The 25009-nt window shown below is 49.7% G+C and overlaps 1 protein-coding gene across 1 annotated transcript in view; it reads right to left on the bottom strand.

Annotated features, from left to right (window-relative positions):
- PTH1R (parathyroid hormone 1 receptor) overlaps positions 1–24045 on the bottom strand; it is a 121859-nt gene extending 97814 nt beyond the window's left edge. Inside the window, exon 1 of the mRNA XM_056336788.1 lies at positions 23533–24045. Coding sequence (XP_056192763.1) covers positions 23533–23607 — 75 coding nt within the window. The 5' untranslated portion in view covers positions 23608–24045. The remainder of the gene's footprint in view (positions 1–23532) is intronic.
- Positions 24046–25009: the final 964 nt, after the last annotated feature.

Genomic DNA, 25009 nt, shown 5'->3' with positions numbered 1-25009 from the left:
CATCCCAGCATTTCCTGGGTAGAACAGGAGGAATGAGAAGTAATAACCCTTGAAAAGGAGGAAAAGAGGAGCGGAGCATTAATTAGACGGAAAAGATTTGGAGGTTCCCCTACCTATGTACTTATTTAGTAGATAACCAGACAGATGCTGCACAGGGCTACCCAGATGCACAACAGGTGATATTTCCAAAAAGCACTGGTGGCTGAGGGAGCAAACTGGCACCAGTTCAGAGGGGGCTGGTTCTCCCAGCCACGTGGGTTCATACACAGGTGATAATGGCCCAGAGCTTTTAGAAAATACCTTGGTAGTGGTCTGAACTTGCAGTGCTTTTGGAAGGCTCGAGTCTGCAGATCCATGTGTATGTCTGGAGAACATGGACCAGCAAGACCTGGAACTCGGGTCCAGATCCAGAGGAGACAGGTTTCCTCATGGGTCACCTGCCCTGAGCACAAGCAGAGGCTGGTCCAGGTCCTGCTGCGTTCATGCCACCTCCCACGCGCCCGTGCTCTGCAGTGACAGTATGTGCCTAGCCAGAAAGTCAGAACATGAAGCAGATATAAACACGCCGTAAAACACCACCGATACAGTAAACACAGCGAGGATTGCAGGGAGTGATTTGGCTGGCCTGCAGGAGCTGTTTTGCTGGGCTGGGGTGATGCAAAGCAGCTGTCAGCTTGGTCACTCCTGTGAACAACTGTCTTGTATTAGCCCAGCCTTGCACTAGGGTCTGGGCATACTTGGGAATCTGCTCTGAGGATCGCACCCTCCATGCACACATACACGCTTGGGATGCTGAAGGGTGTCTTCGCGATATTAGCGTGCTGTGCAAGTGCCTGGCAGCTAGGGGCTGAGTAAGGAACCTACTGAACCCAAGCCAGCTGTGGAGAATGTAATTACACAGTTAAACTCGGAGACCACTGACAGTTGCATAACAAAGGAAACCCAGCCTCGCTGGAGGCAAATTGCTTTTGTTCTGCTAGAGAAAGGAAGGTTTTGTTGACAGCTCAGATAGCTGCTTTCAGACAGGAACACTTAGAAAGAGTCTCACAACAATGTCTTACTCCATTAGACAGCTCTATCCAGGCTGGTGGGCTTCCCTGTCCTAGAGGGCTGCCATTCTGGGCTGGGGCCACTAAAATAGCATCATCCTCCAGTCATCACTAGCCTCTGCAAAAAACTTCCAGGAGCAGATTAAACATTTAGTGGGTCATTTAAGACATACTGTTTGCTTCCTCCTCTCCGAAAGACAGTTTTGTGCAGAGGGGATTGTCTCAGGGTTTTGAAAGGTCCTGATTAGGTTTCTTTCATCTATCTTCTGCTGGAAGTTGCCTTAGAGAAGGAAAGTAAAACTGAACAGGTGCTGGGTACGGGGAGGAAGGTGGAGGTGGTAGGCTGGGTGGTCTTTGGGGAAACTGTGCCACAGCTGAACTGTTAGAAAGACAGGTCTGGTGGGAAGGACCGTGTCCATTTGCTTAATCAAATGCAGAATCAGCTCTGCTGTAATTTCTTTGGTGAGGTGCTGGAGCTGTTGTAGAAACTCTTAGCGATGGACAGTCTCTCTCCCTTCAGGAGGCTGCAAGCTCCCCTGCCCTGCAACCCTCTCTTAGAAAGCTCCTGACTTCTAATGTGATTTCCTTAGCATCAATCTAATGTCATTACCTTCTGTCCCTGAGGGACATAAGGAACATTCTTTTCTCTTCCTTCCTCTGTTCAGAAGCCTTTTATGTGCTGGAAGGCTGCGATCATGTGCCCCCTTGATCCTCCCCAGACTAGATGTCTTCTCAGCCTCACAGATCATGAGTTCTGTCTTGCTCTTGGGCAGCCGGGTGTCTGTCTGCACAGATGACCTTTGCACTTGCTATAAAGGGTTTGAAGGCAACCAAAGAATGCTGTTATTATTAATGTCTGCAGCCAAAGTTAAAGATTTCTCTGATATTCTGGATGTAGGACATGGAGCGTCTAGAAGGACGGGATGAAGGTCTCAACTTTGAATCCAGGCAGGCAGCATAAAAAGCAGAGGACCTGTGATTTGTCAGCTTTTAATGCCAAGGGCTTGCCTTGTCATGCTCTGAGTGAGGCTGTGGAGCCTCATGCAGGTCCTGGAGGGGTTTCTTCAACATACAGACATGCTGTATATAGGCTGGCAGTTATGGACTGCGAGCGAGAAACCCACTGTTCTGAAGGCTGCTGTAGTAGCTTCATGTAGAAGCTTCGTAGCTTCATGTGGTAGCTTGGTGGAAACTCAAACCAAAGGTGGCATTGAGTCATTGCCTGCCAGAGTGGGACAAAGTCACCTCCTCTGCTGGATGTATGGGACAGCATTATTCCTGGACTCTATTACAACGACAAGACTGCTCAGCAGCAATGAACTGAAGGGGTGCTTATGGCAGATGCACAACCTTTGCACCAAAAATCTTCTAATGTGTCCTCAGCAATTTGATGGAAGCTGTGCTGACAGCTCCTTGTAGGTGGATACAGGTCTGAGGATCCCTCTCAAGGCCACTGGGTCTTTTCAGAGAAGGAGAAGGATGGTTCTTAATAGCATTGGCAGTGCTTGGCTGCAGGAGCTGTGGAGTGACAATGCATTGTGGGATGTCAGCGAAAGTCAGGATGTGGCAGGTATGAGACACTCGTGCAACATGTAGTTAGATCCATTACTGCAAAAATTTGTGGCAAAGAGGACTTGCAATGATTGAAGGCATGACCAAACAAGACTTTCTTATGGAAGAGCGATCCACTGAGTGTTATTCAAAGCAGAGATCCCAATGCTAGCTCACAAATTCTGCGTGTCTGGGGAGTGGACTAGTCTCTGAGTTTCTCCTGTGGGCAAAGCATTTTTCTCCTGTAAAGAGTTCTGGAACTTGCTGGAGTCTTTGAGCTCTCAAGACTACATCAGGTTAAATGCTCTGCTTTGTTGCCTGGGACTCGGCAGGTCTCTGACCTCTGCCTGAAGGAGCTGCAAAACCATGCTTGGTTGTGATACCCTTGATCCTGAATTCTAACATCCTGCCTTTGATTCTGGCCAGCACCACCTGCCTTGGATGAAGGTGAAAGAAATTTTGTGATATGAAGCTATTAAATAGTCTCCCATTGGAAGAAACTTCTGCTTGGCCTGTATTTAGAGCAGACCGGCTATGTCCCAAAGCACTGTTATACATCCCAAAAATGTTACCTATGTCATGTTAACGGTACTTCTACCCATTTTTACGCCCATACTTGAATCCTTCTCTACCTCTGGTCATAATGCAGTCTTACGGCAAAGAGTTCCCCAGATCAAATATGCATTTGCATATTAAAAAACACCACAAGGGAGAGTTGTTTTACCCAAAAGCTATCAGAGGCCACACCTCCTAAACAGTCAAAAGTTTCATAGACTTTTTCAGGAGAAATACAAAGAGATGGGAGACAGTTTTGGAGAAAACAAACTGACACCCTACCCAAGCTCAGCTTATCCTGCTCAGCTGGCCAGGAGTCTGAAACAATATCCATGAGCACTCAGATGCAGAGGGAAGATGGTAATTTCAGAGCGGCTGCTGAAACCACAACGCTGTCGTGCACAGTTCCCGTTGTAACGATCTCTCAAATCCATTAACTGTGATTCTTTTACACCCCCCTCCCTCCCATCCCGGGTTGATTTGCCGCAGAGGCGATGAGGAAGCAGAAAGCTTCTCTGGCCAGACTCCATCCTCTGAAGGTGCAAGCAGGCACCGAGGGACACCAGCCCCCATCCTCATTGTCCCCTTAGATCATCCACTATTGGTCTGCTGCTATCAAGCACCTTGGAACAGGAGCTAGCAGAGCCAGGGTGTCCGTGGGATGCACGCCTCTGTACGTGTGCTCCCCTCCGCGCAGAGGATCCTGCGCCACTGAAAATAAAGAAGCCCCACCTAAAATGGGACACCAGATTTGCACAACAGATTTGGGAGGGGGAGGACAGGAAGATGTTCTTTTTGGCTGCTTGCCTACAGCAAAACCAGCCACCACTCCAAAGCCGATAGATCTGTATTAGTGACTTCCGTGGGAGGTACAGGCTAGAGATTTACATCACTGTTTGTAGGACAAGCACATTTTGAAGCCGCAGATAAGGGTCTGTTGCTGTTAAGCTTATCTTCATGCACGCTTGCAGCAAAATACATCTCTCTTCCGAGGAACTCATGGCTCAGGGCCCAGAAATAAGGGTACAAAGTTGTTTTGGTGATAACTCCCTCAGATTTCAGTTTAGTACCTAGATACTTGGAAAGCCAAGCCTAAAGAAGTGAGTTGGACAAAGGACAGAAGAGCCAAAAAAGGAAGGGGTTTCTCAAAGTCACCCCGGGGTGACTGGCAGAGCCAGGAATAGCACACAGGTTATTTTGGTGCGGGGCCATCTCCATCCTCAGCCATATAAAGGTTAAGCATCTAACCTAGCGTGTTGTTCAAGGCTCTTTCTATAGACCATGAAGAAAAGAAGGAACAACCATCAGGTGACACAAACCGCCTTACATGGGATGAGAGGAGAGGTCTGACTGACATACTGACTGTAAAAGAAACCTCAAGAAGTTATTTTTAAAAGGCTCAAGAAGGTGAGATGGATCCCACCTGCAGGTCTGCGGTTCAGCAGGGGCCAGCAGCACACTCGGTCTCCATCCAGGCTGGTGTTCCCATGCCATGGTCCACAACAGCCGGTGTGTCGCGACGGAGGGAAGACACAGTCACTCAATATGAGTGATCAGCAGACTTCGTTTATTGTCTCTTACAGTCACCTTTTATGCCTTCTTATAATTAGCTCATACATATTACAAAAGTTAAGCTCATTATTGGTTAGTTGCCTAAATACCAAGCCCACCCCTAGTTTCTCTTCTGTAGTTTTCTGTTCCCACCTGCAACATTCTTTTCCCACCAAAATCTTCCTGTTATTGTGTAACAAGGACAGCCAAAGACAGTGTATTTTGCTTTACTTCAGATAAGCTGAGAGCGATGTGCATTTTTGTCCAGCCAGCTGGACTATGTCTATGTGACCCTTTTCAGCTAGCCAGTTATCCACACCGGTGGCTGACGAGGGCTTGAGAAGTGATCCCCAGTTTCCCTACAGAACCAGAGTAAACACCCACATTTTAAACTCAGGGTCAGAGGATTCAAATCCTGGTGGTCTAAAGGAAGAATTGGTGGCTAACTGCTCCCCTGGCCACAGAACATAGGCAGTACTGACTTGACTGGTGGCTTCCCACGTTTCTTTGTCATTTGTGAGCCCTTCACCATTTCTTGGTGGAGGTGTGGACCTCGCAGCAAACCTGCATGTCTATTTGTGACAGACTTTGGGATTTTTATCCACCTTTCACAAACCTCCCGGTGTCCATTGCTGCCAATGAAGATGAGGACTGCAGGCTCAAAACCAGTGAGGCACAGCCTGGAAGAGCAGGTCCTGCTTGTGGGTCTGGATGTTCCAGAAGAAGATGGTGGTCTGTGATGTAGCTGTACCAGCCACTCTCCAGCGGTACGTGAAAATGCAAAGAGATGGCAGGGACAGGGACTTGCCATGGTTTTCTCAAAAGTCCTTGCTCAAGTGGGTGTTTTCCTTCTGCTCTTTAAATTAGTAGGTTTATTTACAAGCAGATAAATGGCTGCTTTCTGGCTTTTTTACCCCAACAAAAACATTTTTAAAAGTTTATTTAAAACACATCATTAGATTTGAAGCCCAATATCCTGGACAGAAAGGAAGGATAAAATTCCCAGCCTTGCTGCAGTCTTGGAGGGAATTTCATTGGTAACAACCACTTGCATTACTACAGCAGCTGCAGGTTCTGACCAGGAATTGGAACTGTCCAGAAACTACTACAGAATAATCACTTAGGCCAAAATCCACCACACATACCTGAGCTGTCCTAGGGTAAATCCCTCCAACTTAGTCAGCAGAGAAACACAGACTCTACTTGTGAGGGGTGATGCACCCTTTCCAGGTCTCTGTCTTGTTCCACTGACCACAGAGAGGAAAATCTGAAATCTTGCTTCGCTAGAGGTTGTTCAGTGGCAAGAAACAAGGTGTCGAGTGCAACTTGATGCCTTGCAATAGCTCACTTGGCTTCCAGCTTCTGCTCCATGGCTTCCTGCTGGTCCTGTGCCATGTCTACCTGCTCTTGGCAGATATCTCGGACACCTTGGGTGCCTCTAGATGACTACATGAAGGCAAATTAATTGGGCCTTCATTGCCTATGTAGACAGAACTGAATTTCTCCCCAGGCTCACTGCTGTGCTGGTTGGAGCTCCATGGACAAGCTCAGACCACAAAGCCCAGGTAGATACCTAGACATCTCAGAGTCTCCTGCCCAGGGTGCCCAAGGGAACCTGGACCAGAGCATGGGGCAATCTCTGCCTCTAAAAGCTTCCAGCTCCAACACAGCCAAGAGGAAAAGGAGCACCTGGAGGATAAAGCAGCTTCCTAAGTATCCCCCTGTGAGATGTTCATACAGCTACTTGCAACACCTTGTGCTCATTTAGTGCAAGACAGTCTCTGCATTTCCCAGAGAACACTTTTGGCTCTGGGGCTCTCACTGTGACTGTCCTCTTTCAGTCATATTCAGGACTTCTTTTTAAAATATTAATTTAAATTTTTAATTCATGCACAAAATGCAGGGTTTTGCTCTTTCCAAAGGCACATTTCCAAAATCTAAACATGAAAACTTCAATGTTAAGATCTCCTAACTCTGAATGTCATAAATGCATCCCCAAATCAAAATCATCCCCAAAACACCAAACAAATGAAGCCAAATTTCTTTTGAGGCGTTTCCAGAACACCTTTTCCTCTACAAACAAAGCACAGAAGTAATCCCCAGAGGAGTAAAAACATGGAGCGTTATTGTTTTCTTTTAATTTGCCCTGAAACTTTCCTCTACCACACAGTGACTGGCTAGATGATGAACGTGAAAAACAGCTAAAGAACTTTTACTTTCAGTAACACCCCCAGACTCTTTAAACACCTACTTTGCCAGCTCCTTCCAGAGGATGACTTGCTGAAGGACATGCAGGAAGAAGATAACGGGATTTTCTTACTCATTTTCCCCTACCCTTTAAGGGCATGGGTAGCCAGACATGCAGCAGGACTGGGAGTTCTCACTCCTTTCTCTGGTGTTTTTTAACTCTGGTTTTCGTTGAGCCTTAGCTCACGTGTTGGGGGGGCACACAGCTCACATTTAAAATAGAAGCAAGCATTTACCTGCCATGGCACCAGAAAGAAGCTGGAGGTGGTTAACTCCAGAGTGCCAGAATAAGGAGAGACAAAACTAGATAAAAATTTCCCCTTTTTGAAAAGCTCATGATATTTTAAGCAACTGCCATAATCTGGGGGATGTTTGCCACCTGTAATCATTCAAATGGGTTGCTAAGGCAGGGTCTCCTGCACTGCAGCACTGGGTGCTACCTGCAAACTTTCATTGGGAGGAGAAAATGTCCATTGTACTGCAGAGGCTGAAGAGGACTTTTTTCTTCATGGCAGAGGTGAAAAGACTTACAAGGTCTATTGTTGGCATCAGCTGGCAAAATAAATTCAGAGCAGACAGTGTTCACGGAAAATGGGAAGCCTTTGAGAACATCCTGCTGATGCCACTAACCACGATTCCACAAACACAACATTATTGTCTTAAAACAGGGAGGATGGCCTGAAGCCCACTGTGGGTAAAAGACGCAGTAATAAAACTACAGAAACAGGTAAAAGAACAGAAAAAAAAAGAAGAGAAAGATGCAACGCTAAGCCAACAGGCCTGGGGTTTTGCCTTGTAGGGTGGCCTAGCACCTCCTGTGTAGTGGTGGCTGGCGGCTGCCTGGACCACAGGCAGAAGCAGCTTGTGTCAGTTTGTGCTGGTGGGACCTGGGAGACAGACCCAGGGTCTCCTGAGGGCTGCTCTGCCTCTGTCCCACCCAGTGATTCAGCTTGCCTCACTGCAGATATTTGTGGTACGAGCTCAGTGCCCAGGCTGTCCCAAGAGTAGAGCGATGCTTTCATCGCCACTGTGATGTCTTATCTGCTCCCCTTGGGGGTCCTGCTGTAGCATGTCTCTCCTTGCTGGATCTTTGCTGCCTATGGAGGAAAACTGGGTTACCACCCTCCCTTGGAGATGGGAGAGACTGTGACCTCCAAAAGCAGGTGAGATCCGTCTCATCTGACTTCCAAGCAAGTCAGTGTCAGGCTCAACCCCATGCTTGCTGTGGGGAGTCCTGCCTCCCTCCAGGCAGCAGCAATAGAAAGGAAAACACAACTTCACATAGCCAAGGTGTCCCCACAAATACCTCACAGCATGTTCAGGTCTTGAGGGCAAACACAGACCCCTCTGTCCTTACACTCTCCACTTTCCCAGCTTTGTGCCTTTGTAGTGTTGTGTTACAGTCCCTTTCCTGCCCTGGGATGGCATGGCTGGGCCAGTTTCCCTGCTTGTGTTGGGAGGACTGGGAGGGTCAGGGGTGGATGGGAGCTCTGAGGCTGGGGACCACAGCATGCTTCTCCCAGGGCAGTCCCCAGGTGAGGCTGCACCCTTGCTGGGACCCCTCTGTCTTGCCATAGCAGATCCCCATATCTTCTCCCATCCTGGTGTCCTGTCATAGGTGGAGAGAAACCAGCATGGAAAGCTCTGCAGGCTGCCTGGGTAGACCCAGACCTGAACTCCTGACAACTTCCCTTATACTTTGTAACACCTGGTATCCTCTGAAAGCCAGACACAGGCTGAGAGCCTGCTTCATGCTGCCTTGGAAAGCAAAGCAGGGACAATGATGGGACCCTGTCTCCACTGGTCCCCCCCTTCCCAGGAACAGGGATCCCATTTATTTCTCTTCGAAACTCCTGGCCCAGCCTTTAGGGGCCTGCCTTCCCACCCTCCTCTGCCACTTCTCCTGCCTGGTTGGTGCAATTAATTTTCCTGCTCTCATACCCTCACTTTCTTGCCTGTGCTTGTGGGAAGGGATGTGCAGCAAACTCCCTGCACAGAGGACGCAAAAGGCAGGGTTATAAAGCAGGCAGCCCTCTCCTCTCACACACCTGTAGGCAAGGCAGCCTGGAAACGCATAGAAAGGGTTTCTTTCTTTCATTCTTTCTTTCTTTTTCTTCCTTCCTTCCTTCCTTTCTTTCTTCCTTTCTTTCTTTCCTTCCTTCCTTTCTTTTTTCCCTTATTTCTTTTTCTTCCTTCCTTCCTTTCTTCCTTCTTTCATTCCTTCCTTCCTTTTCTTTCTTGCTTTCCTTCTCTTGCTCTTTTCTTTCTTGCTTGCTCTCCTTCTTTTTCTTTCTTTTTCTTTCTTTCTCTTCCTTTCCTTTCCTTTATTCCTATTTTTTCCCTTCTTCCTCTCGCCTTTCCTTTCCCACCCCCATCAGCAGCCACCTCCCCAGCCCGTCCTCATTCCCTGCGCCCCCCGCCCCCCCCGCCCCCCCCCCCCCCCCCCCGCCCCCGGCACCATGCCTCCTGGAACGTCACAGCCCCACTCTTTCATGAGCAGTGTGTGGTATTATGACTCCGGCGATGCCGAGCGCTGCCAGCACGCCTCAAACCACAGGTATCTGACCCTGTCCCAAGCCCCATAACACTGATTAATGTCCTGATTCACGACGCGATAGGGCCGGCACCATCGGTAGCCGAGACGGGACACTAGCCCACTCCCCACTCTCTCCTAAGCTCCCTGCAGACCCCCCTCTCTTTGCTCGGGGAGTGTGTGTGGGGGGATCTGTTCCAGAAAAGCCACCGGGCAGCAGGCACAGGCTGGGAGCGGGAGCTGCCAGCAGCGGCCGGAGCGGCGCGTGGCCGGGGTGCCTACAACAAGGCCACCTCTGTGATCGGGGCACATTGAGCCTCAGTGCGGTGCAGGCAGCTCTGGGGCATGACGTCCTCCCAGTTCCAGCCAGTCACCTCCGCCATCCCCCTCGTCTCCTCCTTTTGCTGGGCATGGTGGGGGGAGATGCTGGAGAGCCCGACAGGCTGCTCACCTGGAGTTGAGGGCAGCCATGGCCCTGGAGCCGCCGGGGAAGGCACAAAGCTGTGGTGGCTGCACGTGCCTCGGTGGGAGATGGAGGGGAAAAGGGAGATCCCCGGAGTGAAAATCCCTGGCTGCCACCCATTGCGAGAGACAAAATCCACCCTGTGGCACGTTCCAGTGGGGCATCTTCCTGTGGAGGTAGAAGCATCCCACCGAGCCACGGGTACCGGCCAGTGGATGCTGGTGGGAGTCCCAAAAAAGCCCTGGTTTGGGCTGTTGTTGCTTTAGATGTGACTGTAGCAGGGATCCAGCCAGGCACCCATGGAGCGGGACCTGTTCAGGCATGGGACCCCTCCCATGGGACTACAAGCATCAGCTTATCCTCTGTAAAAAAATAAATCAGCTGGGTCCTATTCTCTGTCACCTTCAGCCGTGCCAACATCCATATGTCTACAATATCTTTTTTCCAAAGCAGTGTGGCCTCATCCAAATCACTTCCTACAGGCTACAGCACACCTGAAACGTGCCTAGGTGTTATTTGGGGTGGTGCAGGCTGGTAAGTGCCAGGGAGCTTGCTCATCCCTGGCCAGCCTGTTTTTCCTTATTAGTAAAGGCAAAGTCCCATCAGCTAGGAGCTTCTTTAGACAGTGCCGAAGTCTCATCTGTCTTCTCTTGTCCATCCTTCTCCCTGGACTCGAGGAACAGCCATGGTTCTCAATGCCTTCTCTCCCCTGGCCAGTTCAAAAAGAGCCTCTTGCCCCATCAAAGCACTGTCAGCCCTTGCGATAGGACATGTCCCCCTGCTGCCCTATTCCAGGGTCAACCCAAGGCTATTAGCTAAGGCCTTGGACCCACACCAAAATGGTCTTATCTCCTGCCATCTCATGACCTGTCTTCACTGCAAGTATCCTCTTTGTACACCAACAAGCTGGAGATACCTAGTGGTGGGCTTGGCAGTGCTGGGTTAGCCGTTGGACTTTATGGTCTTAAAGGTCTTTTCCAACTGAAATGATTCTGTATCAGCTTCACCATCTTGAGCACCATGTTTCCAGCCTTGAACAGGTGATTTGTAGGAGGTGTGGAACCTGTTCCAGCGTCTGTCACACTCCTTTTCCCCAACCTTGCAGCAACAAGGCTGGAAGACAGAAAATGCTGGAATTTTATGGGTCAAAACCAGCCTTCTCTTCCTGTTTCATTCTGCTTTGCATTGCCCCCCAGGCTTTCTGGGAAACATGGGCTTTCCAGCCTGAATGCTTTTGGAGGGATGAACTACAGATCTTTGCCTGGTCCACTTTCTACGGCGTGTTAACTCTGAACCCTAAGAAGGTCCTTCCCAATGGAGTGTTCTTCCCTTCTGTTTCATTTTAGATGTCTGTTTTGAAATCTGAGGGGCTTAGGGCCAGCAGTAGGGTAAGGAACAACGGTGCTACCAAGAGGCAAAGGGGAAAGCAGTGAATGAGGAAACCCAGAAGAGAAGCAAAAGCTACCACCACAGCAGTGAGACAATGCATAACTGGTTCTTCTGGAGGACTAATGGTGCTGCTAATGAAGGCTGGCACTGTCAGCAGAGTAAAAGGGAGTTAGGCACCAGCCTGGGAAAGGAGTTGCGTGTCCATGTCTGCTCGGTCTCCCTCTGTGCATGCCCTATAGACCCTCATCCATGCATGCTCCCACTGGCAATGATGACGCCTATTATGCAGCAGATTTGGCTGCATTGCAACTGCAGAAGGGGTGGGAGATTCACCTCCATGTCAGCCTAAACAGGAAAACTGGCAAATGGAAGGTCGCAGGGATCCACCTGGGCGGTCTGCTCCTACTCCACCTCAGGTGTCTCCTTCACCCAGCTCTGTTCATGGGCTGGCAGTCAGTTCATCCTCTGGCTTGACCATTGCTCTGCTTATCTGGGTCGCTCAGAGCCCTTATCGCCTTAGGAAGTGCTGAGTCAGGTCAGCCAAGCACATGCCCACATTGACCCCTATGGTGATCCTCTGTGCTCAGACTTGTTGGCACAAAACCAGGGCTGGATCCTTACCTGGTGCAAAACAAGGGCTGACTGTTCCATTTTCACCAGCTGAAGCACTCTCCCCTCTCCCTGATCCTCCATCAGCCTGAGTCATCTTTTGCTGATGACAAAGTAAATTAGTAGTATGCAGTAGCTGTAACTTTCAAAGGCCTGATTTCCCACTTCCAGTCCTACGGTACTTAAAGTTCAATTCATTGATCACAGTGACATTGTCAATGACACTAAGGTATGCAAGGGCAAAATCAGTGTGAGAATTTGTGTAGGGGAAAAGAAAAAGTAATCATCTGTTACACTGTCTGCTTTGAACAGTGATGCTATATTTGCTCAAATTTCAGAGATTTAGACATCATGATCTGGCATCCTTTAAGGATGGAACCAAATCCACAGCTGAATTCAGTCCTATCCTGTGGTTTGAAAAATCCAGCCTGCCAGCATGCTTATGCTTATCATCCTTCCCCACTGCCACCGCAGCCAGAAACAAGAGTGATGCTCCCCACTTTTAGAGTCGTCAGTCCATGTGTCCCCTGGCCCCAAATTGCTCTTGTTTAAATGCTTTCAAGATGGCATTCGTTGCACAAGGCAGCCAGCCACAAACGAAGCTACTGAAGAATGGCCGAACATGGTTTGGAGAAGCATCTGGAAACTGGGAGCTTGTCATCCGACCCAGATCTCTCAATTTGCAAAACTCTCTCCCCTCCTGTCCAGATTCCTCCTAAGGACCAGCATGTGCCAGTTGGGCTTCTCCAATTTACCCTCCGGCTCTCTCCTTATTTCCCTGCCGAGACACTGATTGACATCAGATGAGATTCTCTTGGCCCTTCTGCACTCCACAGGAACACCACCGATTTATGCCAGCAGAAGGCTCTGGCCCCTTGAGCTTTGTGGTTTCTGTGATGAGGTTAAGGCAAATCACAGAGAAAATCTGATCCCAGAAATGAAACAAAAAAAAAAAAAAAAAAGGCACCAAACCAACAAACATGCTTCATTGTGGTGGTGAAAGGCTGACGGAGAAACACCAGTCATGGTGGGAAATGAATTGGAGATAAAGCTGGTACTCTGCAGTGGGATCGTATGGTGGGATGCTCCGAGACTGTTTAACAATGCTACGGCATGAGTCAGTTCCGTACAGTTATGCCCCCCCGCTCACTTGTAGATACACACACACGTAACAGCGTTGTACCAAAGCCTGTGTCTTTGTCAGCTGAGGAAATGAGACCTCGAGGCCCACCCAGGGTCCGTGGGATGCAGAGGTGGTGCGTGCCAGGATGCTCTGCAGCTGAGGGGGTCCCTCGAGGATATGGGGCAGCTTGGAGATGCACCAGTACCCGCTGCTGACATCAAAGCCCAGCAGGGAAATTAGCCCTACCCTGCTTTGTCCCCATCCAGTGGCTAGCCTGAGTAAACAGTCCTGGTGATGCAGCACAAGTGAAAATAAGCCATGTCTGCATCAGATACAGCGCATCAGCCCCTCTGACCACCTACTGGTGTGCGGTTTAGTAACCATGGCTATTTAGACTGGGAAAACATTTCCACCTCAGTGCTTACAGAGCCATCGTTCTCTCTCTTACCCTTTTCTGGGAAGAACAATAAAGATAAACTACGTTTCCAAACTCAGAGTGTCCTGTGTGCTCCCCACAAGTCCTCTGTGCCTTTGCTGAACATACAGAGCAAGAAATGCCTGAAAGCATACGGAAAGTCAGCAGGAGGGCTAGAGCCCAACTCCTGGATGCCTCTCCTTACTGAAAATGCCATCTAGAGCAAGCAAATCAGTGAGTGTAACCTTGAGGGTGCTGGAAGAAAACACAAACTCAGAGAAAACATTGAGGATATCAACTCCGAGAGGTCAAAGGCTTCATAAGTTGCTCCTGATAAGCCAGCAGTTCCAGCTTTTGAAGCTCTCTACGTTGGTCACCTCTTAGCAGTCCCACCTTTTATCAGCTCCCTCCCACTTTTATGTTAGGTTGTGTGTGTGTGTGTATTTTTACTTAGCTGAGTGAAATTGCTAACCACGAAATAGATATGCTACGTAATGTTGCTTTATTGATCTTACTCTTCGAGTGCAGCCAGCAGAAAGAGGTCATTTCCTTGCAATCACTCGCCATAGCCAATGCATCAAAGCTACTTTAGCTTTGATTGCTCAGTGCCTAAAAGGAGAAGTTGTTTGGGATGTAGGAGATGAGGAGAAAGTCAAGGTAACATTGAGGTGAGGCAGGGGTTTAGGCAACAAAGGAGGGATAGATGGAAACAGTATGTGAAGTGCGTGGAAATAATTCCAGTGGTTTCACTGAATTTTGGAATTTGATTTGTATGTTTGCAAAACAAAAGAAGCTACTGGCTGTTTGCTTCTAGAGGAGATCAGGCATTGCCTAATGTCTTTTAATTCACAAGATCAATGAAATTTAATTACTCCAGGCCAGCCTATGTTTTCCTATGGCTGAGCTGTCTCAGGAGCCCCTGGACCCACTGTGTCACTAAATAAAGCGGGTTAGAGACCGTTTTCAGGTCCTGGGGCTAAGGGAAACGCAGTAACACAGTCTGGGTGCAAGTGAGTCAGTGCATGAGTCAGAGTCAGCTTTGTCTTTTGCTGGGCTTCCATGTGCCTACTGGGAGTGGTCTGAGTGCAGCCCCCTGTGCTTTCCATGTTGGTCAAAAATGTTGATTTATTTCTCCCCAGCCTTGTGAAAGAGAGGCCAAAGACAGTGACAGAAATGACAGAGCAGGCTGGCCTGGCGGTGGGGAGATGGAGCAGGGGAGCAGCACGGTGCAGCAAAGTGTGAGCAATATCAAGTTCAGATGATGCTCCTGAGTCCAGCAGTCCCAGCCTTGCTGGGCACAGCAGCACCAGGGCAATTCCAGCTCCTGAAATCTTCCTTTTCCTCCTGAGGTAAGAAAAGTCCCATTCCGTGTTTGCTACCAGCACCATTCCTGTGGTTAGCATACAGCATGGGGTGGAGCTCTTCCGGGATGCTGCATCCCTTGAGTCCTCAAGGCATATAAACCAGGGGGATACATCAAGGCAATAAGATGATTAAATGACTTACTAGTAGTCCTAAACAGTGGCACAGTCTCCCAAGGCCTCACTGAGTCTCAGTTAATTGATCATTTAATTGACCAAAAGTTAATTGGTCATTAGGGCAATAGAACTGGGGAAGGGGCTGGAGCACCAGTTCAGTGGTGTGGAGATGGGGGGGTCAGCCTGGAGAGAAGAGGGCTCAGGGGGGACCTTCTCACTCCCTGCAGCTGCCTGACAGGGGGGTGCAGCGAGGGGGGGGTCGGTCTCTGCTCCCAGGAACAAGTGACAGGACAAGGGGAAACGGCCTCACCTTGCCCCAAGGCAGGTTTAGATTGGGGGTTGGGGAACATCTTCCCTGAAAGGCTGGTCAGGCACTGGGACAGGCTGCCCGGGGAGGTGGTGGGGTCACCGTCCCTGGGGGTGTTTGGAAAAAAGTGTAGACTCAGTGCTCAGTGACATGGTTTGGTGGTGGGCTTGGCAGTGCTGGGTTACCGGTTGGACTATACGATTTCAAAGGTCTTTTCCAACCTAAATGATTCTATGATTGTGTGATTTGTCCTCTGCTATGCGCCCAAGCGGTAGTAACTCCCTCCCATCTGCTGCTCCTTGCAAAGTGCCTCATCCCTTAACCCATGGCAAGCATGAGTTACGTTTTGCATACCACTCACTTTTCTGTTAAAACATGCAGAAATAAACCATTTAGGTCCTAAGCCAAAGTTCAGTGAAGGGAAGAGAAGGTTTTCTAAGGACACCCAGTGACTTTCAGTCCTGCCTTTACTGAGGTGTGTGTGTGCAACTGAGGCTGCTTCTTGATCTCAGTGTGGCAAGACCAAGCAGATAAGTACACTGAAATGACTGGAGAGAGGGGAAGGGGGACTGAAGTAAAGATAACATCGAGGAACCCTGATTAGCAACAGGGCAACCATGTGAAAAACGAGATAACCAGCCTGCCTTGTGTGCTGAGACAGCAACTCCTGCCTCCAGCCCTTGCCCCAGACACTGATCTAGCAGGAGGTCTTTTACAAGAAGCCAAGTCTCCTTTGGATGAGCTGCCCTTATCCGACAGACAGCTGATACTCAGAGCTTGTTATGGTGGAAAGACTCAAAGACACCAGACACCTTTGGACTTTGAAGGTTCATTTGTTCTGCCCTTTCTGACAGGGCTGTCCTGCCTGGCTCAACGCCTTCCACAATTTGGACATAGCAGGAGCAGTTTGCCTCGACCATTTCATTGCCCCTGCAAGCAACAGACTAGAAAACAGGTAAGTAGGTAACAAGTCTGTTGTATCTCAGCTTGTACAGGCCACTTGGAAGTCTGTGTTTATGTCTGTCCTGCTAAATACAAGGGCTGGGTCCTGTCCTCTGGCCCTGAAGCCAAATGGCACAACACATCTCATGTCTACAAGCCTAAACTCATTTTTCCCCCAAAACCCCGAGAATGTAGTCATATCTAATACCCCTGACCTATGTTATCCTGCACATCACTTAGCACTATCTGCAGGACTCATCTGCTCAGCCGAAAACTGCCACGTGTGCTGATGACCAGATGGTGTGGCTGGTGGAGGGGAGGTTCAGGAGCAGCACGGTGAGCTCACACCGACCCCACGGCTCACACTGCTGTATGTGTATTTATCACTAAGGGGTGGGAGGTACAACAGGAACGGGGTGGGGGGTTTTAAACAGAGGATCTGGGGGGCTTTATGCCCACGTAACATGACAGTACAGCCATGGTGTCAGGGCAAACTGGCACGCATTACGGGCTGCTCACCCCTTCTTGTCCCCAGTGTGTGTCACATGCCTTGGGGATTCATCCAAGACTTTCCTGTGAAGATGCCATTCACTGACCCAGCTACAAACCTTTTCCTCTGTTTATTTTCTTTATTCCATCTCGGGGTAGTTTCGTGCAAGCTCAGTGAGTTGAATCAGCTCATGCAAGGGCGCACATGGTCAGGAGGGAAGAAGGGAGACAGGAATACAGCCCCTGTGCTGCTGAAATGCCTTGGACCAGCAATGCTGGAGGGGTGAGAGGGAAAAGGGGCAGAGAAGTCCACTTTCTGCTTTGCTGGATAAAGGAAAAACACATGGCCAGAGAGACAGGCCAGCCCTGCAGAAGATTTCGACAACCAAACCCTCACCTGAATGCCGTCAGAGGGATTTCTCTAACAGAAAGATCAAAGTACGATATGTTATGAGGATGCCATCAGTCCAAAATTTTCTTTTCCTGCAAATCGTATTTATGGAAGTCAGTCCAAGCTGAGCTTCCAAAAGAAAAGGAAAACCCTAAAACACAGAGCCCCTGTAATCACTGGCAAGGGTCGGCCTAGCCTCAGTGGAAATAGAGGGATTAATGCCAAGCCAGGTGCCTCAAGCAGGGGTTTGGGTGTTCTTCCCATGACACAAGACAGCAAAGCTCAGTCTGACCCAGCAGGCATTCCACTGGGGGTTTCAGCCCCAGGGGTCATTTGTTTATTGCCATGTCGCGAAAGGTGCAACAGAAAGATCATCTTTAGCACACTCTTGAAGGCCAGCTGAAGTTTCAGGTGTTACGGGTCAAGATAGCCAAATGGTATTGTAACAGCCAAGTGGATGTAGAGGGAGAAAGCAAATTCTCCATGTCAGGGTAAAGTATTTTTGATACGGTCTAATCTTTAACAAAGGCTGATCCTGTTGAGTTCTTCCTTTCAGTCAGGGCTTGCCCTAAGGAGCACGATTCCTTATTTTTGTTGCTGTTGCAACAGTTATTAATTGAGAGACGCTAAAATTTCACTTACAGCAGAAGCTGAGCAGACAGAGAAACCCCTCTATGCTTGCCCTTTTGCAGAGAAACAGCCCATCCGAAAGCAGGGGGGGGGATCCCTGCTGGCTTCTCCCTTTGATCTGGACTGTGTCAGAGGGCAAGGGAGTTTGGAGGGATCAGAGCTCAAACGGCTGAGACGAGCCCAGCGACAGCCACGGGGTCGGAGAGCTGCACAGTCTAGTGAGCACCTAAACACCCACCGGACCCCACCGCCCTCTCCCAGCCATGCAGGATGAGGATGGAGCCGCTCAGCAGCGACAAGGGCCAGTTCCCAGGAGGGACTTAAGTCAGAGGCAGCTGTGATCCGGCTCTGCTGTTCCCTCCTCCTGGTATTTAGACAAAAAATTCAAGGACTGCAAAGTTTAGCTGGAGCCATAGCTATAGCTCTGCCACTGACTCCAGGGAGCAGGATTTCCCCAGCCCTGTATCTGGGTGCTAGCCGGGTGCTTTTCCAGCTCGCCCCATGCTGCTCGGTTGGAGGCTGCCTGCAAATAGCTGCAATTTGGGGGTTTCAGTGTGATGAGTGTGATGTCTGTGTCCCAAATAGCTTTGCAAACCAGGGATTCGTTTCAACTGAATTTACTGGAGGGGCTGAGCGGTGAATTTCCCAAGCAGAGGGAAATCCTCCAGCCAGCATCTTTACACCCAGGGAGAGTCCCTTATCAGTACACCTGGCCCAGGAAAACACACAGCTGTGGACGACTCTCAGCATCATTTTTCAAAGGGACATGGGAGCGAAGGGAGGTGGTGGCAGGGGCAGCTGCTGTCTCTGCTTGAGCTGTCTGGGCTGGGGGTACCCCTCGCAGGGAGTGCAGACACAGTGCCCTAGCTGGAATAATCCCACTGATCTCAAAACACTGCTCCGGGGCTATTTCTAGGAGGCCAGAAACCAAACAACAACTGCCTGGACCTAAAAGGCACACCTCGGATTTCATTTCCTCCAGCCTTCCTTCCCCCCCTGTGTGCAGTTGCCCCGTTGCTTCTCCTCTTCCCCATGCTGGGAGCTCGCAGCAGCCCCAGCCTGCTCAGGTCAGGCTTGCCACCGGGCAGCTGGGCTCTGTTTGGCTTGCATGGGGTGAAATCACAGCCCATGCATTACCCTGACGTGGAGGCTTGTTTGCTTTATATTTTGTGGTTGAGTACTTTACAATCCGGGGATATCTGCTAATCCCGATGTACAATAACAAAAATCCTATCTTTCATAAATACACGAGGCAGGGATGGGCACGCTCCCAAGCGTGTGTGGAGGGAAGAACATTTCAGACATTGTTTCCCTGCACTTGGAGCCTGTCTTTATTTAATGAAGCTAGACAGCTAGTTGGGATTTGCAGGATCTCTAGATAGGATTATTTGATTATTATTATTTTTATTATGGGCTGTATTCTGAGGCAGAATATGATTAACTTTCCCTTCCAGGTACAAATTATTCAACTTCAAATCATTCCCCTTTCCCGAACTGTGAAGATGTGAGTCTGATCAGAGGAACAAGAAGTCACAGAGCAAACCACCACCCCACACTCTTTAACACAGCTGCTTTGCTGCCTGAGCGCTGGGATCTTGGCTAGCTGGTGACTCCAGCATCGCTTTAGTGGGAACTTTCTGATTTACACCAGACCTTCTGAACAGAGATTAACACTGATGCTGCTGTGGATGCAGCTCCCTTGGGAATAGGGGCTGGGGTCTTTCTGCAGGTGACCTGGCCAAGCTTGTCCCTGCTTTGGGTTATATCTGGAAGAAAAGGTTCCCAATCCCTTAATGATACCCCTCGAATTTCTGGGTGTGGTGTGTGTGTGTGTGCTACAGCTTCTCTGCGAAAACCAGAGGGAAGCTTGAGCATTGCCCGAGCAGCCCGAGTGGGGCCAGGGCTGGGGAACTACAGGCTCCAGCAAACAGAAAGGCATCGAGATCATTCAGCTGCCAAAATGCATCGCTCTGATGTGCAGCACCTTCTGCAAGGCACCGAGCACTGCTGAAATGCAAGACCCCTGCAGTAAAGTGGGGGTCCCTTTTGCTACCCACTTCATACACCACACAGACCTGCTTCCCTGCATCATGTTGAGCTCAGCCGACTGTAGCCGGCTCAGGCTGATACCTGTTTCCCAAAATGGAGCTATTCTGGTCCAAAGCCCTGCAGAAGGCTGGGGGCTGATGATGATGATGCAGAATATCTCCTCCAGTGACAACTGAGTTGGGGGCTGCCAGGCTGAGACTGGCAAGAGAAGGCATCAAAATGAAAAGTGAAGGGGTCAGCAAAGCAAACTGTGGGCTTTCAGCGGGGAGTAGGACATGGGGAGGTTTTTCTGCAAGGGGCTCTGGCAGTGTCTTTCAGATAAAATCATAGTGCCTGCAGCTTAACTTCTCCTGCGCTCTGCTGAGGTCAGACCCTACTTTTAAAGCTCCTTTTGCACACATCTACTTTTCAAGCCCATCTTTACAGGGCTATCTGGCTCAGGCCAATCTCGCTTCCCTGGCTATTGGACCAAATAGCAGAATTAACCCAAATTTACTCCCTCATGCTGCCAGATTTCAGGCACAAAGAGCTCAGTCGACAAGCAAAATCCCCCTCACGGTTTAAGCAGGTGTTGTTCATGATATTCCCAGGGAAATGTTGGAGGATGACTTCTCTGGATTGCCAGGGGAGCTGGAGGAGAGCAGAGCTTCACCCAATACTTTACCCCACATCAAGGTCTGTCCCTCTCAGCTGCCCCTCAAAAGCTCCGGACAGGGATGCTGATCTTGCTATGGGTTTTGTGTGGCCACAGGCTCGCCAGGGCCAGGGGGAACTTGATTTCTGCACAGACACTTTTAACTTTGAAAGAACTCACTCCCACAGCATTTTTCCATGTGCTGAATTTCCCACCCTGGTTTACAGTCAATACAGGGACATGCAACCCCTCGTGCTGCGGAGAAGTGATCCAGCTGCCAGCGTCCTGCCCCATGATGATGTACCGGTGACATAGGCAATCAAAGAAACCATTTCCCAGCCCTGCTTCAGCACTCTCACTTCAAAAAGTGCCTTTACTATCATCTTTGCTGGCTGACAAAAAGAATAACCACAGTGACAGCTTCACATTTAGGTTGCATCATGCTCTGCCCTATCTCAGTATCACCAGCTCTCAGACACAAAGCGACTGAGCTGCAAAGAGCTCAGCAATTAGGACCACAGCTCTCAAGATTTAAGTTTTCCAGCCTCAGACAGATGAATTGTGCCCTGAAGCTCTGAGCGGTCGGCTGCCTCAGTCTGTGGGAATCCTCCTGACTGCAACGCCACAACAGAGCTTTGCTTTGCTCTGCTGGGTACCACTTTTAGCTTAGCCTGAAGCTGCTGCGGAGCCTGCCTCTAAATTAAGTCCTTGCATCCCCATCCTTCTGCAGCTACGCTCATTGATTTTTTCTTCTTGTTTCTAGGAGGAAGGCACTCGGTGACTTCTATTGATGGCAGCACATAAAACACACTCAGACCTGGTCACCAGATATCAAGTATATATATGACCCTTCTTATAGTGTAACTAACAAGACATCACCATGCTGAAACATGCAGTCAATACCATTCTGTGTTTTCAAAGTTCATTTAAAAATCAGGTTAGTTTGGGAAAGAAACAACAGTGAAAAGAAGTCAGGCTCTAAGCACCCTGCAAGTTATTCCCTGCCTCACAAGTTGTTGTACAGTGGGGTGACATTAGGCTGACCTTCTCATTCTGCCTAAGTGGATGCCAGAAGGGACACACAACATCTCTGCAGCCCCTGAATTCTCAGGACAACTTTTGAAACCTTCTGGCAACTCCTCCAGCTGTCCATAGTGGGTCTGAAAAGCAAGGGAAGTGTCTGAAACATGCACGGTGGCCTGGGCTTAATTAAAGCAAATGGGGTTTCTAGCAGCAGGACCCTAAACCAGTACAGGAGAGGAGCAGGCTTCTGGAAATGCAACCAAGCAAAATACTCTTGTGCATTCTTCTCCTAGCTCTTCCCAGCAAATTGCCCTGGTCTCTTGACCCTCTATGATTCTGGCAGAGCTATTGCTGGTTTATGCCCAGGTCCAGCTCACCCTGAGCTGGTGCATGGGACGTGCTCAGCTGCTCCAGCCATGAGCCCCTGTTGCCCACCAGCGCTGCTGAGCACATTGCTTGTGATCGGAAAGTGTCTGTTGTGATGGGGGTATCAGAAATAAAATACCTGCTGGGAACATGAGACAGCTGACAGACACTTGGCTCACTGTTTGGTCCTCTGCACCTTCTGGAGGTAGCGGGATGTACTGGGAGAGGAGACTGAATTGAGAATGGGACCAGAGATGCACTCTGCAACCTCGCCTGTCTTTTCCAGGTCCTGATTTGCTGAGCTCCAATCTGGCCGTTTCACAAACCACATTTTCACTGGTATCAACAGAGACACCAAAGCCAGTGGGAATTTTGGTGCTGACCTCAGCAGCAGCAGAGCTGCGGAGGTGGGCGGTAGCAGGTGCTACAGGACCTGCCCTGTCATGATATGGCCCTAAATCAGACATGCTCACCGAGATGCTAATCCAGCCTCAGAAAAGGGGAGAAACCTCAACCATCGCTAAAACCTCAAGGTATCTACAAGCGGTCTTCCCAATTTTCTTCACGTTTTGAAAGGTTTGTTTGTGCTTAGAGGTAGAGGAAGACAGGGAGGGACTGCAACAGTGATTGCTTTCCGAGGGGCTGTTGCTCCTCATTTATTGGTGTTTCCCTCTAACACGATGCTGGACATATGGGGGAAATACCCCCCTACCAGCCCCACACAAGGTCCCAAGCAGTCCCTACCAAACCCAGGGGACAGGACCCAGGGTGATGGCTCCTGGAGGGTCAGGGAGGACCTGGCTGGAGCCAGGATCAGGGTGAGCCCACTCCTTTCAAACACATTTTCATCCCTCACAGAAAGCAGATGCCACTTTAGGTGGTGGTGATGCCTCTTCCTACACCAGAAGGCACTGGGAAAAGGTAGAATAACTGTGATTCCAGGGATGGAGAAAGCCAGGACAGCACACCTCAAAGCAGCGTGCCCACCGGTGGGTTAACAGCTGGTGGCTGATGCTGTGTGACATTTCCCTTCACTTCTGCAGAAGGGCTTTGGAGACCACATGGGACTGCAGAGAAGGGTCTGCAGACCTTAGCCCACTCCCCATCACTGCCACCAAGGCGGTTTTGACATACTTTAGCCCTTTTTGCTACCTCTGGGAAGATACTTTCTTTCGGTGTGTGCAGGAACAGGTGAAAACAGTGCCAAGTAGCAAAGGGTTAATACTACTCTCATGCTCCTGCGTGTAAACTGTCTGCAAGCCCTGCACACCAAGGTCCTCTCCAAATTCAGTGCCGGAGAAGGCGGCACTGTTTCACTGAGATTAAGCAGATTAAAAAGATTAAATTAAAATTAAATTTGTCGTCTTGGAAAGGGGTGTGGATTAAAAAAAAAAAGAAAGAAAAAAAAGAAAAGGAAAAAAGTTGCCCTTTACCCGTAGGTGTCTTTTAAATTATCTCCCAACTGCTTTCCCCAGCCCCCTGTCAAACTGCACGCGTTCCTGTCCGGAGGGGTTTAAAAATGATTCAAACTCTTGGGGAAGCACAGACATTTTAATTTAATCTGGAGCAGCAGCTCCCAGACCAACTGCACACACTGCCAGCGAAATAAGCCACTGGGCTGAGAGGAAAAAAAAAAAAATATCCCAGCGCTCTGCCTTCTAAATCCTTGCTACATACAGTAAATTACTCATCAGGGAGCCGCCGCGCAGGACCGCGAAGGGGAACGTGAGGGACTCACCAGCGCGTAGACTGAGCTCAGCACGGAGCAGCAGAGGATCAAACCCAGGCTGTGATACACCAGATATGATCCCATATCCAAGAGGCTCCTTCCAGCATCCACGCTCGCTCAGGGAAGTAGGAGGACGAGAGGTCTTCCAGCGCTCCGGTCGCAGATGATTTCTCCTTCTCCTTCCCTCCCGCCCCCCCACCCCCCCACCCCCCCCGCTCCAGAATTTGTGTTTGTTTGATTGCTTGTTTGTTTGTTTCCACAGTTTTAGCCAGAAAGGCACATGACGAGGAGCCCCGGTCCTTTGCTCCGCTTTCGCATGGTGGAGCGGCCGCGCAGCCGGTGCGGAGCGGGCGGCCCCGCTTCCCTCAGCGCCGCAGCCCCCGCGGCCGGCGGCTCCCCCGGCGCATCTGCCGCGGAGCAGGAAAAATCACATCCACATGGCAGGACCGCTCCTCGGGTTCCTTTTTATGAAGCAGTGGGAAGTTCAAATCATTTCTTTGTCAAACGCAAACACACAGAAAGAAGGAGAGGGAGGGAGGGCGGGAGGAGGAAGGCGAGAGGGGTGGGAGGGGTGGGGGACCGGGGGGGGGTGTGGGGGAGGCTTTAACCACTGCTTTATTTTTAGATCCAGTAATTTTATCTTTTAGGTTTCAGAGGGGTTTGGAGAGGGGGGGAGAAAAAAAAAAAACAGCTTTTTTTTTTTTAAGTCTTCTCTTTTCGGCATGCAAACAAATGGCAAAGTCGAAAGTTACAAAAAGCGAAAGCTTGGAAATATTTCCCCTTAGCAATTACCTTTTCGCCAGCAGCGGCCCCCGGGGGTCCTGCCCGGGGGTCCCGGCGCGGTTCGGCCCCACAATAGGTTTATTCTGCCAGCTCTCCAGGTCGCACTGTGTTTTAGTCACAAATCGGGATTTTTCCTTCTCTCTCCCTCTCTGTCTCAAAGGATCTGCAGTTTCAAAAAGCCGATTGAGTACGGCATGAAAGCGTGGGGCTGAAAGATCGCTCCCCCCACCCCCTTTAAGGAGTTTATTTTAGATATTATTATTTTTCCCGCGGCTAAAACGCTTTTCATTTACTCTGTGAAATGTTCTGAAATCCTCAGGGTTTTTTTTTTTGTTTGTTTTGGTTTGGGTTTTTTTTGTTTGGTTCGTTGTTTTGTTTTGTTTTACTTTGGGGGTTTTTGTTGTTTTCTTTTTGTTGTTTTTTTTTTTTAACTTTTTCTTCTTTAGTTTTTAATTTAATTTTAAAAAAATGTTTTCAATTTTTTTTTTTTTTAATTTACCACCCCACCCCACCCCCCACTAGCGCACCCGCATGGACTCAGGATCCCGTGCCCAGGAGGAGCCAGAAGGGCGGGGGGGGGGGGAGGCTGCAGCCTCCCAGGGCTCGCGGGGGACCGGCCGGGGGGGTCGCGCTGCCTCCCGCCCGCCCCCCGGGGCTGAGTCCCTGCCGAGCGCCCGGGGGGAGTCGCCTCCCCCCGGGATTT

This window comes from Falco biarmicus, chromosome 4, assembly GCF_023638135.1.
Source record: "Falco biarmicus isolate bFalBia1 chromosome 4, bFalBia1.pri, whole genome shotgun sequence".
Classification (NCBI taxonomy): Eukaryota; Metazoa; Chordata; class Aves; order Falconiformes; family Falconidae; genus Falco; species Falco biarmicus.
The sequence above is the reverse complement of the archived record's forward strand: the minus strand, read 5'-3'. Positions and strand labels throughout refer to the sequence as shown.